Source organism: Centroberyx affinis, unplaced genomic scaffold (genome assembly GCF_046629955.1).
Source record: "Centroberyx affinis isolate AG114_WGS23_722 - 3 ecotype Tasmania unplaced genomic scaffold, CSIRO-AGI_Caff_v1 ptg001256l_1, whole genome shotgun sequence".
In the NCBI taxonomy this organism is placed as follows: Eukaryota; Metazoa; Chordata; class Actinopteri; order Beryciformes; family Berycidae; genus Centroberyx; species Centroberyx affinis.
In genome coordinates, this window is record NW_027279767.1 from 107,813 (window position 1) to 123,731 (window position 15,919).

Here is a 15,919-nt window from a genome sequence, read left to right on the forward strand (position 1 = left end):
AGGTCCTAACATGTCCATAATACACATTCTTACAAATACAGTGGCAGTCTGAGCCATGAAAGTGATATGCTGATGTAGGCCATAGTTTCCGGTACAGATATGAACGGGTTGTGTCATCAGAGGGACTTGGACTTTCCCATCATTTGGATTCAAAGTTGGGTCGTGAGAATACTGTATGAAAGCTGAGTAGGGGCAGCATCTATGACTGCAAAACTATAAATGTACTGTATGCCCTAACCCACAGTCCCAAAGCCCCCTAAAAGAAATTATACAAAAAGGAGAAAGAAAAAATAATTTGCAGAAGAGCTCAAAGTAAGGTTATGGCATATTTAAACAGAACTGATTATACAGAATGTGAGTGAAATACTACAGAACCAAAGCAAACTAAAAAAGAAAGCCAGCCAAAACAATTGTCTTTTTGTTTAAAAGAAAATCTGGGTTATAGGGAAATCATCATTATCCAAAAAAAAGAAAAGAAAAAAACAAAACAAAAACAGGATATAATTGCTCCTCTCTTTGATTTATACTCAGCAGAGAGGCTGTGATATTAATTGCTTCAGATTGCATTTTTTTCCTCATGTTTTCACGCTTTTTTTTAGCTTGTAGCCCACAAAACAGTCTATGCTGGTAGGGGAGGAACATTAAGATTTGTAATTTGAGGTAAGCCAGGTCAGGCCCTCATACAGTCCATCCCCTGATGTCGCACACGAGGGCTGAACGTACCAATTCCTATCTCTGATGCGAGTCAGGCCTAACTTCTCCTGGATCTCGTGGGGTTTCATGGCATCTGGGAGGTCTTGTTTGTTGGCGAAGATCAGGATGATGGCATCCCTCATCTCCCGGTCGTTGATGATCCGGTGGAGCTCCTGCCTCGCCTCGTCTATCCTGTCCCTGTCGGCACAGTCCACCACGAAAATGAGGCCCTGAGTGCCCGTGTAGTAATGTCTCCAGAGAGGACGGATCTTGTCCTGTCCTCCCACGTCCCACACGTTGAACTTCACATTCTTATAGGTGACAGTCTCCACGTTGAAGCCCACAGTTGGGATGGTGGTGACCGACTGTCCCAGCTTCAGCTTGTAGAGGATGGTGGTTTTGCCAGCAGCATCAAGTCCAAGCATCAATATTCTCATCTCCTTGTTGCCAAAGATCTTCGAGATAAAGTTCCCCATCTTGTTGGCTGTGCATAAATACTTATTTTAGAAGAAAAATAAAACTTCTCTTATGAGAGTAAAGTTGTTTTTCAATGCAACTGACAAGTTACAGTCTCGGTGTCTGCCAAAAGCCACCCACGTGACAGCAGTGGTGGGCTGACACAAGCGTCAATATTCAAAAGGCGGCGACTGTCACAAGTTTGTACAGTCGTATGGCTGAGCGATAAAACTAGTTGGCGTACAATTATTCAGATTATGAACTGACCTGAGCAGGTGAATAAGCGCCAGTAGAGTCAAAGAGTGTAATCATGTAGCCCTCGCAGAATTGGGTGGGGATATATTTTCATAATCCACTGCACTCCGGTCTAAGAAGAAAATATGAGCTCGCCCTATTTCAAACTAGCCGCTGAGCGCAGACTTCCTTGAAAATCCACATTTCAAGTCCCAGTTTTTGCCCCAAAAATCTTGACGCTTTCAGTGGACTTGATAGAGAGAGGGTTTTTTTTTTTTTTTTTACAAAAGCCCACTATGATCGCGCTGTATAAATTAGGCCCTGTCCAAGCCCGGAGTTCCCACTTCCTCCTTGGCTGCCGGGTGTCCACACTTGCCCTCAGCCAATTCCAACCGATGAATTCAAAAGCACCGTGGTTTCCTCGCGCTCATTCTCACAAAAACAAATCAAATCACTCCCGGCCGTGTCTGCACCGGGACATCCAGAGGTAGCGCGTTCAAAAGGTCATTGATTCATCCGACTTTCTTCTCTTCCCCCTGTGACACAAGAGCGGTCCAGAAAAGGGAGGGGTGTTAGTACAGAACACAACTTTAGATCGCCGAAAAAATCTTCACTGTGGCGGTAAAATCAGTCAGAAAACACATTAGATAGAAAACGCGATAGATACCTGCGTCTGCGGCAATCGCCCCCCGTCCCCAGGTTGTTTCTCCCCGCTCTTGCCTCTCTCTCTCTCTTCCTCCCTCTCTCTCTCTCTCTCTCCCCAGCCGTTCAGTCACAGCGGTGGCGGTGCTGTGTTACCGGAAAAGGTGCGGACCCAGATCAGCCGCCACTTCCTCTACACGGCTCATACACTGGCGCTGCCTTCACGTGCTCCTCGGAAGCTCCGATTTCCAACGACGATGGGCGTGATGTTTCCGACGAAAAGCGCGTTCAAGTGCTTTTGGGGGGGGAAATAATAACAAAATGGACTGACTGTATAACCGCTCAGGGCCACATGTGACAAAATATTTGAATTCTGAGATTAAAGTCAGAAATTTTGAGATTAGTAATTCTGAGTTTAAACTAGAATTCTTACTTTAATCTCAGATCACAAATACATTTTGACATGTGGCCCTAATCCACTTCTGTAGTTTGTAGAGGTGTAATAGAAAAGTAATATAACAAGTAGTGCGGTGTAATTACTGCTCCAATAGAGCAATAAGTAAATTATTAATGTTACTTTTGAATGAATGAAATGAGTGAGGAGTAATGAGTGATATAGGCCTGTAACAAGCCCAACACTGCCTGTAACAAAAGTTTTTTGGTAGCTATTGCTTTATTTATTTATTTATTTTTAAACACAGCGATAGCTTACTTTGTGCTGAAGTGGCAGAATGAAGAGGAGAAAATATCCAACAGACGTACTAATGATGTTTGATGTTTTAAATATATTTTAGTCAAAAGTTGTATATCTTTTGTAGCAATATAGGCCCAAATAGCTGCAGCTGTTGTCTGTTCAACACCAAAAGGACAACTAAGAATGCATAACAATTTGAAGTTCAGCAGTGAGAATAGAAACATAGGCTACAACACTAATTATTAACACAGCATACCAAAGAATAACATTTAGGCTAAATACATTACTTGTACAAACATTTGTTTATACGGCCTCCATGCTCTCAACGTCACATCTCGGCACCTCGTGTGTCATAGGAAAATCTGACTTTCGCGGTCGTATTTACCACTTTGTCGGGTCGTTCATGTACGCCCCTCTCATGATTATAATATTTCCGACTGCACCTGAAGGCAGTATACGCCATTTGGCATGCGCGCTGCAAAAAAAAAACTGAAACGCAGACCGGTCCATTAGTAGAAACGGACGCCATTTGAGCTTCCAATGTGTATTTAACTGGCTGTAACGTTAAGTCTGCGGCACGTGTGACACGTATACATATGAAACACAACTGAGGATTGAGTAAAGATTTCAGGAGGGAGTTTGTGGCCAAGCCTGTTCGATATTGTCTTCTCATTCATTCAAATCATTTCCCGTGAGTGTGTATGATTGGGCCATGACGTGGAGGGTGTGGGGGAAAAAAATAGGTGTTTCCATTATTTATCTTCTTTAAAGGCGGTTGAAGAAAGCAGTCAGTCAGGCCCGTCTACAAACAACGAAGAAAGCGTTTTAACATCACACTTAACATCATATAATATACTCTTATGTATTTCATCGATTACTAAAATACTACTTGCTAAACTGTATGATTGCAGTTATTAAAAACGTGATACAAACAGTTGAATACGCGAGGAATAGGGTGTAGCATATGATCTGAAACATTAAATAATAATAATGCAATTAAAAAAATTCAACACGTCACACAGTTGTTCCATTTATTTGTCGACCATATAATGAAACAATATAACATTTTAACATTTGAAAGTACTGTATCTTTCTCAGACACGTTATATGGGAAGGACGCCCCTCCACCCCCAGCAGATATTGCACTGAGCATGCGCACACTCTGACCCTTCGTAATGCTTCTTCCAAGTTGTTGAGAATGAGAGGTGAAGCGCGGCTGGTCGTTGTTGGTTAAATAAAGTAACTGAAGTAGCTGTACACTAGTTTGATCGAAATTTCATGGAAGATACTGGTAAGATTCTTAAACATTTTTCTTTGTTCATAAAATTGGTATAATGAAGCGACATTTTTAACAATTCGGTAGGGGGCGAAATGGCTAATGCTAGCCAGCTAGCTAACGTGGAGAACCCGCCGGTGCAGACTATTTACTGGAAAGAGAGCGTTACTTCCTGGTACAATGCTGTTGGTTATAGTTCGCGGAGGTAATTAAAATTACAAAACATAACAAAGCAGTGTGAGTGAGCTTGCGTGAAATAACAAATCTATAGCCCTAGTTACCGGAAAATTATAGCTAACGTTAGCGTTATCGGAGTTGAGATAGCGTGCTAATAAAACAAGTTCATGTTTATTGAACGATAGCTAACGTAAACTTGATGCAACGCTGCTTCTCATGAAATAGACCGACTCACCGACCGACTGGATTACATTTAACGTATGTTAGGCCCAACTCAGATCCTGGTTGAACTTTGAGTATGTGCAAACAACGTTGCGGTTGCAACATGGCCTCGCACTGCAAACAATCGTAACGTGAATAGATTTAATGATCAATGTAATGTTGGTTGATATGTGGTTTAGTTTAAGGCGATCATGCGTAACGTTATTTAAATAACTGCTCACGAGGACGTGTTATTTTTAGGTAACGCTAGCAATTACACTAAAGTTGGCATCCGTCTGCAATTAAGGCAACAAGGAAGTATCTTGTTGCAACAGCTGCTGCTTCCTTTTTTGGTTTATACGGTTTGGATATTGCAGTATGGGTTTGACCGGCTGAAAACGTGTTACTTATTGAAGTATAATAATTAACATTTCACTACTATGAAGAAGTCTGCCTGCACTACTGTCCTAGACTGTTCATATTATGAGTTTCGGTAAATTCTTCCTTGTTGTTTTGAATTGTACCATCGTGCCCTTGAGACTTTGGTGACTCTACACTTAAAAGCGTGTGTAAGCTTTATATACATTTCAACAATTTCTTGCAAGTCTACATGTTAATAGATATATTGTTTTTTCCCTCAAATATTATTATTTTTTGTTTGTATTCTCATCATTATTTCTGGTGAAATTAATGTGCTTTTCAATATACATCTAATACAATGACATGATCACAATTCTAAATTCTACTAGCCTGACGGTCAAACCTGTTTTTTCACAGACCTGCACCTCTCAGACGAGCCCATGACGGGAATGCTGGACACGGACTCCCCCAACAGCGGGGACTCCCCTGCCATGGAGGGCGCTGGGGAAGGCTTCCTTCCTGACCTTCCTGTTCTTGCCCACGCTGCTGAGTGGTCCCTGGACCAGGTTCCACCTGACACTCTCACCACCATCTTGCCTGACGACTCAGATGTGTCCCAGGATGCCCTGGGGCAACAACAGCCAAACGAGGAACTGAATTCCACAGAGCTGGGATCTGTGGAGAAGGCGGTGGAGCAGTTCCAGCTTGCCAGCGCACAGCTCTTCCAAGAGGAGCAGCCACCGCTGCCGCCACAGAACGCAGAGGAGGCCGAGCAGCCATCTGTAGAGTATACAGCCGACTCCCAGGAGTCTCTGCAACAGAGCCAGGAGATGACTGTAGAGCCAGCGGCCACAGAACAGGATGACACCCAAGGTAATCAGAGTAGGTATTGTTAGTGGTTGCTATGCATGCCATAGCCTATATGTTTTAGGTAAAGTTGAATTGCTGCTGGAATAAATGTGAGGCAATGAGATTTTTGGGAAATATTGTAAATATTGGAAAATTGTAACATTTGTGAGAAAATAGCATAGCTGTTTTTCTACTGTTAATTGTTTGTTAATTGTTTCTACTGTTTTTCTAATCTGTCAATTGAAGTTGTTAAAAAAATCCTATAGCCAAGCCAAACATCATCAACATCAATCTGTAACATTAGATGGTGCTGCTGGTCCCATGAGTTTGTCTGCATTGGAAAGATCCAGCTGTTATGATTCCACTTGACCCCATTTTGTTTGCTACTCCCAGATGGGACCCAGGCACCACAGATGACAGAGGACGGCATGGAGCTGGAGGATGCATCTAAGGAGACACCACAAGAAGAACCTGCTGTTCCTGCAGAGCCACAGCTCCCTTCTGAGTTTGAAAAGCTCTTTAAAGGGTGCGAGGAGAACCCAGAAGACTTCAATGGTTGGGTCTATCTGCTGCAGTATGTGGAGCAAGAGGTGAGAGAAGATCAGGTTGATTATTCAGACTAGAGCCAGTTTGTATGTCTTCTAAAGTTCAAGAGAAGGGTAATTTAAATTTTTATATAATCATACAGTAGTGACACAAGCTAAGAGTTATTAGATTGAAAGAGATAATGTGAATATATTGAAAGTTATGTTGAAATTATGTTTGTTACTTTTTCCACAGAATAACCTTGAAGCTGTGAGAAAGGCATTTGACGTATTCTTCCTCCGCTATCCCTACTGCTATGGCTACTGGAAGAAGTATGCAGATATAGAGAAAAAGCACGGCAACATACAGGTTGCAGAAGAGGTAAATATGAGAAACCAAATTTCATAATACATCAGGGTTTGTAATTTTTATTTTCTCTGTTTGGACACACCCATATACTTTGATTAGAGATTCGTGCTTTTCTTGCATCAATTTCCTACTTTTTACTTACTATTCTGTTCATATCATGGCATGGTATTGCAGGACCGCTAGGAACGCAGCAGCCATTCATGGAATTGTCATTCCCCTGTGAATGGAATTAAATTGGTCCAGTCATTGACAGCCTTGTTTATTTTTCATCCATCTAAAGGTGTACAGACGGGGCTTGCAGGCCATCCCTCTCAGTGTGGACCTGTGGCTGCACTACCTGACCTTCATCAAAGAGAATGCAGACCCCAGTGACCCAGAGACCGAGGGACGCATACGAGCGTGAGTGAAAGACTCTTTGTCTGCAGTTCAACTCTCTCCCTCTCTCCTGTGGTTACATGACTCTTCTCAGCGGAGATGTAATAGCAATGTGGTTATTGTATACGCGTACAGGTCAAATTTCATTTTCCACATCGGTGTAGATGAATTAATTGAAACCACAAGAGGTGACAGTTTATGCATCTATTTGGTGAACAACGCTGTGGTGAGCTAGAGAGACAGCAAAGACAATTTGCATCAGGGTCGCTCTCATTCTTAAACTTTATTTTCTGCCCTTTAGTGCCTATGAACACGCAGTGCTCGCGGCAGGCACAGACTTCCGCTCAGACCGTCTGTGGGAGGCATATGCCAACTGGGAGACAGAGCAGCAGAAGCTGGCTAACGTCACAGCCATCTATGACCGGATCTTGGGCATCCCAACCCAGCTGTATTCCCAGCACTTCCAGAGGTAAGAGGAAGAACGGAATTAAAATTCTGGGCATGATGACCATGAATGTGTGGGTCTGATTTGATCAACTCCTCAATGATTGATACTCTATGGACATGTGTCCTCTGAACTAGAAGAAATAAATCTCTGTTTTGGTGTTGCACTGACCAAATCGGTGGACTAGTGATATGAAAATTCAGTACCTCTCTTCTTGGCACTCAGCATTAGAGATGGAGTGGGGTAAGACTGTGATGGACTGTTTTTCTGTCCAGGGGATTTATTTGTACATCTAAAATGCTTCACCCATTAGCTTTTTTCCTTTAAGCCACCTTGACTCGAACAACACTTGTTTAAATATAGCACTATTTGCAACATTTCTCTTCTTTGGTGCAGTGTTTTGAGCATTGTGAGATCCCTTGGAAACCGTACATGTTATTTTTATCTCGGCAGGTTCAAAGACCACGTGCAGAACAACAACCCAAAACACTTCCTGTCTGAGGAGGAGTTTGTTCAGCTGAGGGTGGAGCTCTCCAAAGCTAACATAGCAGTCACAGTTGGTGAAGACGAAGAGACGCCTGTTGCTGAGGAAGAACTACCACCCGGTACCGAGGATCTTCAGGACCCTGCTAAGGTACTGCTCCAGCTCCCGATCCCACACGAGGGAAATGTTTACAAAAATACTGCCAGTAGGGTCTAGCAGGTACTTCCCTATGCTTCCATCGTGAAAGGGAAAGAAAGAAATCTGTTCAGGTTTGAAGAGGTGTCTTTCCGTCAGCAGCCAAGCCAATGAATGCCTGGGAGATTCAAGTTGGCATCCAGTCAGGGATTCGGCTAAAACTGGGTCAGGATCGACCGTGGCCCAATGACTCCAGCACCTGCACCCAGAGCTGGCCAAAGGCTGATATGCAGGGTGCATAGATACCTGCCCCTCCACAGGCTTCTTGTCTCTGGCAAGCTCATGGTGATGTAAATCCTTGGCAGCAGGACTTGCAGTTTTTACATCAAGTGGAGAATGTGATACGGTGAAGCGTACATGAAGGTGTTGACCATGTGCTGTGTTTGTGTTCTAATATAGAGGGTGACGGAGATTGAGAATATGCGCCACAAGGTGATCGAGGCTCGTCAAGAAGTGTTCAACCACAATGAACATGAAGTCAGCAAGCGCTGGGCCTTTGAGGAAGGGGTACGTGAGCCTGTGTTTTCTCTCTGCCAGTATCATAGTAACTTGTAATTACTGCAAAGATGTTTAGCCCTTTTGTGCTTTGACATTATGAAAATGGTAGATCATTCATGATCACCTGGTATGCAATTTACCGAAATAGAGGGATGATGTTATAACATTAAATCATTTATGTCTTCTTAGATTAAGAGACCATACTTCCATGTCAAAGCGCTGGAGAAGACCCAGCTGAACAACTGGAAGGAATACCTGGACTTTGAGATTGAAAACGGGACTCCGGAGCGTGTGGTCGTTCTCTTTGAACGATGCCTCATCGCTTGTGCGCTCTACGAAGAGTTCTGGACTAAGGTAACCTGATCTTTAACCTCTCACTCACTCCCACTGACCCCCTGCACTTCCCCATCAACGATGATATCACATCGACACAGTAAATCGTCCTGCACTCTCTCTTTGCGTGTAACGTTGATATGTGACTGTATCTGTTGTATTAGGGGATGGCCAGCTTGCCACACAAGATTTGACTGCAGCATTTGCCAACTACTACGTTGCATCTTCTCCGTCTCCCACTACCTTACAGAAACTTATCTAATTGGTTCCATGAAGGTGCTGATGGGTTTACACAGAAAATTTCTAAAAACGATCTTGTCAATGAAGAAATTCACTGTTTCTGTCAACTGAAAATTTTGGTTTAAAATTTGTCTTTCTTTTGCCTTTCTCTTTCTCCTCTGTTCTGTTCTCTGCCCTCTCCTGCACTTCTTCCAACTCCCTTTCTCTTTTTCACTCTCAAGTATGCAAAATATCTAGAGGGCTACAGCATTGAGGGTGTGAGACATGTCTACAAGAAGGCGTGTACCATCCATCTGCCCAGGAAGCCAGCCATCCACCTGCTGTGGGCAGCATTTGAGGAGCAGCAAGGTGAGCGACACTCTCATGCAAAGCAACATGCAAATGGAACACAGTCAAATTAACCCAGGAGGGCATGAGGGGAACTCATGTGTGTTTTTATAAGAATTAAATATGTTCCAAGGGTGAGGCTACATGACGCAGTACATATTGCTACAGACTTAACTGAACTGAGTTAGGCCGTGCTCACAGTATTCTGATATATTTTTTTAATTCCCAGACTTTTTTTGCATTTTAAAGGTAATGGGGAGCGGATGGAAAGCATCCGCATTGTAAAAAGCGCTGCGCTTTGCTTCTTTTTGGGCAGAGAGCATTTTCTAAGGTTGAGAAAAGTTAAACTTGTTGATGATTTTGACTGCTTTTTTTGGTGAGCCAACCAATCACAATGAAAAAGAAGCAGGGTTTTATGATACACGGGGCAGCTGACGGTTTATTACAACAACAACCAGAATGAAAATGAATAAAGTCCTGGTAGAAATGTTGGTCTTAGTTATTATTCTGACCAGAGAGTCATTAGCAGAACACATTGGTGGTGGTGTGGAGTTTCTGGTAAGTAGCTGAGAGTTGTATCCAAGTCTGCTCTTAGTTGCTGGTACTGCAGCTAGTTATTATGGAAACAAAGAGTGCGTATCCTTCAAAACAAAAAAAATCTGCACAAAATCCTGCAGAGGCAGCGCTTTAAAAAATGGAATAGTGTGAACATGCCTGTATTTCTTCTGCTTCCCTCAGGGAATGTTGAGGAGTCTCGTGGCGTCCTGAAGAGTCTAGAGGAGGCAGTCCCAGCTCTGGCCATGGTGCGCCTTCGGAGGGTCAGCCTGGAACGTCGCCACGGTAACTTGGAGGAGGCGGAGGCTCTGCTGAGGGAGGCCATGGAGTCCGCAAAGAATGCCAGTGAGACATCGTTCTATGCTGTGAAGCTGGCTAGGCAGCTGCTGAAGGTGCAGAGGAGCCTAAGCAAGGCCAGGAAGGTGCTGCTGGATGCGATCGAGAAAGACCAGGTGAGAGCTGGTTGGTGAAAGGTGAAATATTGACTTACAGAACTTAAAGTCCCCATGAAATGAACTCATTACTTTTACTTCCTGGAAAACCGTATCTTTAATGGTGACCTCATGCTGCACTGGTAAGAGTAAATGCAGTATAATTTTCTAACCAATAAAACCATCAGATTTTTGAACAATCCCACCCCTCCGCACCCCTCCCATCAAATAAAATTGCCTTTCTCTCCCTGACTCCTATCCCATTGGTTTAGACTTTTGAATGAGTCCTCACTGCATTACGTCCCGCCCCAACATCCTGTTTCAACAGGAAACGCATCAAATCCAGGAAGTAAAGATGCCATTTCCTGGGGTCTTTAAAATGGAACTGTGGAGAAATGCAGAGTTATTCAGATGGGTTTTGCATATCTGAACCTTTTACTTCATTGTTAGGATGTAGTCATTTCACCTTCAGTGCATTCAATTCAGAGTATAAATTGAAGCTGAAGTTCACATGATAATAGTTTTTGAAGAAAATGCATTACCTAAATTGGTGGAGTTGAAAGTTGTTTGAACCACCTTCCCAACTCACCTTTATTCCATGGGTTGTGAGATACACATTGATTGTTTTTTGTTGTTTTTCAGACGAGTCCGAAACTGTACCTGAACCTGCTTGAGCTGGAATACAGCGGAGACGTGCAGCAGAACGAGGCAGAGATCTTGGCTTGTTTCGACCGAGCCCTGAACAGCCAGCTGCCTCTCGAGTCTCGCCTCCTCTTCTCCCAGCGCAAGGTTGAGTTCCTGGAGGACTTTGGCAGCGACATCAACGTGTGAGTTCCCTGTTACTCTTAACAGTCACTGGAGATGTTGACAAATAATAACTTAAAGTGTTTTGTCATGCTTGATATTTACTTTTCATTCTTTTACAATCTCACAGGCTTGTGACCGTGTACGAGGAACACCAGAAGCTACAGAAAGAAAGCGAGCCAACAAAAAGGAAAGCAGAGAATGGGTAAGAATTGTGGAAAATGGAAGAGGGATCTAGAGGTTCAGAAAAACAGGGAACACCAACTTTTAGATAAATATGCTGATGGAGTAACTTGCCATTTAGGCATAAGATTGGTATTCGATTGACCTGTGTCCAGTAGTTATTCATTACGCTACATGCATGCGTGCATGCCAACTCTTAAGTACATTTATGTTTAGTGGATGGAGCAAGCTAGCTTTGTGTCTTCTCAAAAGTGTTAGCAATTTAATGTATGCATTACAGCACACACTGATAAACGCTAATGTCCAACAGTTGATGAAAAGAGTTTATTTTCCAAGAAGTCTATACCACTAATTAATTGTTAAATCTCAATATTCACACTCTTTTGGTACATGGCTTTGGATTTGAACCCTGAATATGTTTAAATGGGACTTCATTACGTTTTGATTGACCTGAAACTCTCCACAGCTCTCAGGAACCCGACTCCAAGAGGCAGCGTGTGGATGACAGTTCCTCAGGCTCAGGAAGCATGGTGCCAGACGCGCAGGCCAACAACTCTGCATACAACTACAACTGGTACCAGGTGAGTCCTATATCTGAACAGTTAACAGGCACTCAAAATGTATACTTCACTTTCACTAGAAGTGGTGACCATTTAATATTCCTCCTAGTAAGCATTTGTTTGAACTCAACTGGTTGTCAGAATTGCGCAAGAGAAAGCAACCCATTTTTGCCTTAGCCTACTGGAAATGTCTGTAATTTAGTTGGTGTAATGTGCTCAGTATAAATTTATCAACTTTTCTCTTTCTTTCCTCCTTTCCAGCAACAATACGGCAACTGGGGACAGAACAACTGGGGGCAGTACAACCAGTATGCCCAGTATAACCAATACTACCCCCCTCCTCCTACATGATGGGCAAAATCTTCACATGAAGAAGGAGACTCAGAAGAAAGCATCCTTTCTGTCCTGCCTAGATCTGTCTAGACCCTCCTTATTTGATCAGTCGTATTGTTTCAAGACCATTGATGGCTACATTCATCATCTCCAACACTGGCTGCTTTTGTGTTCTTTAATGCATGTGTTTGTGAAGGCAAATTTATTTCCCCTCTGTGAAAAAGGCTCATAAGTTTTTAATTTTTAGATTGGATGACTTAGTTTGGTCTCTCTCTTTGAGGAAATGACTTGTGTTGAAGATTTAGATTTGTAAAGGAGGCGTTCATGGATGTAACTCTGAGCCCCCTGTTTCTGCTTTCCAAACTGAGAGATTTTTAATATTTCAAGGTTGTTTTGTTTCTGGAAAGAAACAGAAATGAAGAGTTTCTCATTTTTTATTTTGACTTAATTTCATAATAAAGAGATTGATATCCTGATGTGTCCCTTTTTGAATGAATCATAATATATGATCCCTAAGTAGCTCAAATGTTTGCTGGTAAAGACCTCATTACTGTAGACTGTAGATAGTGAAGATAAACGTATTTTTGTGTGGAATCGCTATGAAGAGATTTTACACAATGCTTATATTGGACATATATTGGACAATACAGAAACTAGCTTTTCCAGATGTTTACTCGGCACATCCATTTTTTTAACCCCAAGTGCAAATAATGTTTAGGACACAAGGCACTGCTGTAAAACCTGACAAAAAAGTCAATATCAAGCATATTGAACAGTGATCAATCGTTAATTGTAAAACTGACAGCGCCATTTCGTCACATTTGAAACCGATATAATAATGTATCCCCTATAAACGCACACCCGCGCTAACCAAAGGTCATATTTGTGCCAACTAAAAATCACCTCTCATCGCTACTTACGAGTCGCTAACCACTTAGTTTAGCTACTGTTAAAGACCAATATTGTTTGACGGAGGAATTATATGTAATGATTATTTTATTATCGCTCGTCCATACGTGTATAGAACATTTCCACTTTTAAAAAAAATTGTTTTTAATGCAATAGTGGGTTACCAACGTTGTATAAATGCATTAAGCCACCAGGCCCCATGCTCAACTGACAAGATGTGTGTACCCCAGGCAGTGGGATGGGCGTGGCCACAGCCCTTCCCGGTTTACGTAAATTGACACATGCGCACTGTCGACGCACCGAAAGCCCTTTTTATGCTTAGCGTTGATCGACTAGCATCGAACGAGGTGAGGCCTGTGTAAATTTAGCGAAAAACACCATATTCTTAAAATGTTTTGACAAAAAATAACATAGGAATATATGTCATATGCCCTTATTTATCACAAATTATGGATTGTTTTGTGGAGTTAGGTCAAATTACTTATTTTTATGAGACTTTATGAAACCCGTTCCCCATGTGGCTAGTAACGCTAGCATAGCATTAGCTAGACCCAAGCAAGCTTGTTCCACTTCCAGGCACGTTGCATCGCATGGGTTCTTTTGAGTTTTCAGCTCTCTGTAGTTTGTCAACTGGTGCCTTTTTGTTTGTAGTGTGCCTCGGTGTTTGGAAAATTTGATGTAAGGAGCATTAAGTTACACCTGTATTACAAGACATTTGGATTCGGTAGCCAATGTTAGCTATCATTTATAAACTGACGCAGCTAGCTAGGTCCCTGTAATTTGGTAGTAAAAACATGAGTGACAATGCTTGCCCCTTCCGTGTTTGATTCCAGCATCAAGATGCAGCTGTTCTTGCGTGCCCAGAACACTCACACCCTTGAGGTGACCGGACAGGAGACTGTCGGAGACATTAAGGTAAACTGCCCAAAGTTTTGATTAGATCTCATCAGAGCCTTTCCCTCACATCGCATGTCATTTGAATGTGATATACTGTCATATCATTTTAAGCGGAGACCTGGTTTGCACCTGTAATGACGTCAAGGGGGAAGTGATCACCCAAACCTTGCTGGAGAATAATAATGCCTGTTGCTTGGTGTGTTTCAGGCTCATGTCCAAGCTCTTGAAGGTCTCCTGGTTGAGGACCAGGTGCTGTTGCTTGCCGGATGCCCACTGGAGGATGAGTCCTGCCTGGCATCCTGCGGTGTCTCTGAGCACTGCACCCTGGAGGTAGCTGGAAGGCTGCTGGGAGGTCAGTATACTCACTGCATCCTACAACAGTCAACTCCGGACATGTTTGTTGGAAACCCATACTGAGTGTATCAGAATTTAAACACCCGTTTTGTGGGAGGCATGGTTTGCCTATTTACTGAAAAGGTGTTTGAATGTAATGCTCAGTAACACCTGGAGGTGGTTAGTACTGTGTGTGTATATAAGATACGAGGCTATCATGAGTGAGTAAAGGACTAGCCATGATGACCAAATTACTGCGTTTCTGGCAAAAGGCTTGGTGAGATTTGTCAAGATCACCTTGCAATATTTTTCAAATTTTATGTACACACGCTAAACGAGATGTTTCAGAAAACGGTAGCCCCCACGAAATGTTTGATAAATGGTTAGATCAATGGTTATAAAGAATTTTAAGAGTTTGAGTTGGTCCTGGGCATCATACTCATAAATACTTTGCTTCATTGTTACCTCTCTCATTTCTCTCCACCAGGTAAGGTCCACGGCTCTCTGGCCCGTGCCGGAAAAGTGAGGGGGCAGACACCCAAGGTAAGAGGACCTTCGACTTCTTGCTCAACTCTCTGTTCCAGTTTTACACAAATACAAAAGCATTTAAAAAAGTTTTAAGGGCCCTTAACATGAAGTCTGTGGCATTTATGATGGAATTGTCTGTTAATGAGCTTGTTGCAGTTTCTGGGTGGAATGGGTTTTGAAATTGTCTCACTGCATTGTGAGATCCAAGAGAAATAACAAATGTGTTTTCCCCGTCACTTTCTCCAGGTTGACAAGCAGGAGAAGAAGAAGAAGAAGACTGGCCGTGCTAAGCGTCGCATCCAGTACAACAGGCGCTTTGTGAATGTTGTGCCCACCTTCGGAAAGAAGAAGGGACCCAACGCCAACTCCTAAGTGCTTTAATGGCCAAGAGGAGAAACGATACCATCACATCCCACCAGTTTTTACCGAGTTAAATGTTATCCTCCTGTACAGAATAAAGATTTGGCTTGGACAAAAGATCAGTGTTTGCATGGTGTATGCTTGCGGTCTGTACTGAAAGACTCAATATTTTAAGGGTTTCTTTCTAGAGCAATAGATATCCTGTACTGGAACATGTATTATTCCTTTCAAACACCCCTGTCCTCAAAAACATAACTGTTGAGCAAAAGTCTACTGCAATTTTGGCAATTGCAGGGCTGAACAACTTTCCTGTAATAATCTAGTTTGTCTCTAAGAATTTAGTGTACATCTTGAAGTATTAAGTCTTGACACCACCTTAAATTAGATGGTATTTAAATGGCTACAAAGTTGTGTATTTTGTTTACACGTCACTATGTTAAGTGATTGACCAAAATCTGAGCAATTTGACACAGTTGTGATATCTGCCACAAATGTCAAAGATGTGGCAGGATGTCATTTTGGATAGAAAAGTTGAGCTTCTTGGTCCTGCCATAGTCCAATTGTCCAGGATCAATACAACTGATAGACCAGTAATATATACATGTATATTAGACTTGTGGCATCCCAGAACAGCTCTTGCATTATTTTAATCC

At 42.5% G+C, this 15,919-nt stretch overlaps 3 protein-coding genes across 4 annotated transcripts; 2 read left to right on the plus strand and 1 right to left on the minus strand.

Moving 5' to 3' along the window:
• Positions 1-313: 313 nt before the first annotated feature.
• Positions 314-2,173, minus strand: arf6a (ADP-ribosylation factor 6a). Its single transcript, XM_071525011.1, has 2 exons — positions 2,051-2,173; positions 314-1,919 (listed from the first exon to the last, which is right to left on the minus strand). Exon 2 carries the CDS (start codon positions 1,167-1,169, stop codon positions 642-644), a length of 528 nt encoding a protein of 175 aa, XP_071381112.1. The 5' UTR covers positions 1,170-1,919; positions 2,051-2,173; the 3' UTR covers positions 314-641.
• Positions 2,174-3,891: 1,718 nt separating this feature from the next.
• On the plus strand, positions 3,892-12,715 carry prpf39 (PRP39 pre-mRNA processing factor 39 homolog (yeast)). Of its 2 annotated transcripts, none has more exons than XM_071525012.1 (15): positions 3,892-4,010; positions 5,151-5,615; positions 5,976-6,172; positions 6,363-6,488; positions 6,757-6,875; positions 7,153-7,320; positions 7,750-7,930; positions 8,375-8,482; positions 8,663-8,827; positions 9,268-9,394; positions 10,112-10,380; positions 11,002-11,186; positions 11,294-11,368; positions 11,813-11,927; positions 12,168-12,715. In XM_071525012.1, the coding sequence occupies exons 1-15, from the start codon at positions 3,998-4,000 to the stop codon at positions 12,255-12,257; spliced, it is 2,403 nt and encodes an 800-aa protein (XP_071381113.1). In that variant the 5' UTR covers positions 3,892-3,997; the 3' UTR covers positions 12,258-12,715. The 2 variants fall into 2 exon arrangements, with proteins under 2 accessions (XP_071381113.1, XP_071381114.1); XM_071525013.1 differs by having other exon boundaries at positions 5,151-5,606.
• Positions 12,716-13,441: 726 nt separating this feature from the next.
• faua (FAU ubiquitin like and ribosomal protein S30 fusion a) lies at positions 13,442-15,383 on the plus strand. Its single transcript, XM_071525019.1, has 5 exons — positions 13,442-13,495; positions 13,982-14,063; positions 14,253-14,397; positions 14,866-14,921; positions 15,153-15,383. The coding sequence occupies exons 2-5, from the start codon at positions 13,989-13,991 to the stop codon at positions 15,276-15,278; spliced, it is 402 nt and encodes a 133-aa protein (XP_071381120.1). The 5' UTR covers positions 13,442-13,495; positions 13,982-13,988; the 3' UTR covers positions 15,279-15,383.
• Positions 15,384-15,919: the final 536 nt, after the last annotated feature.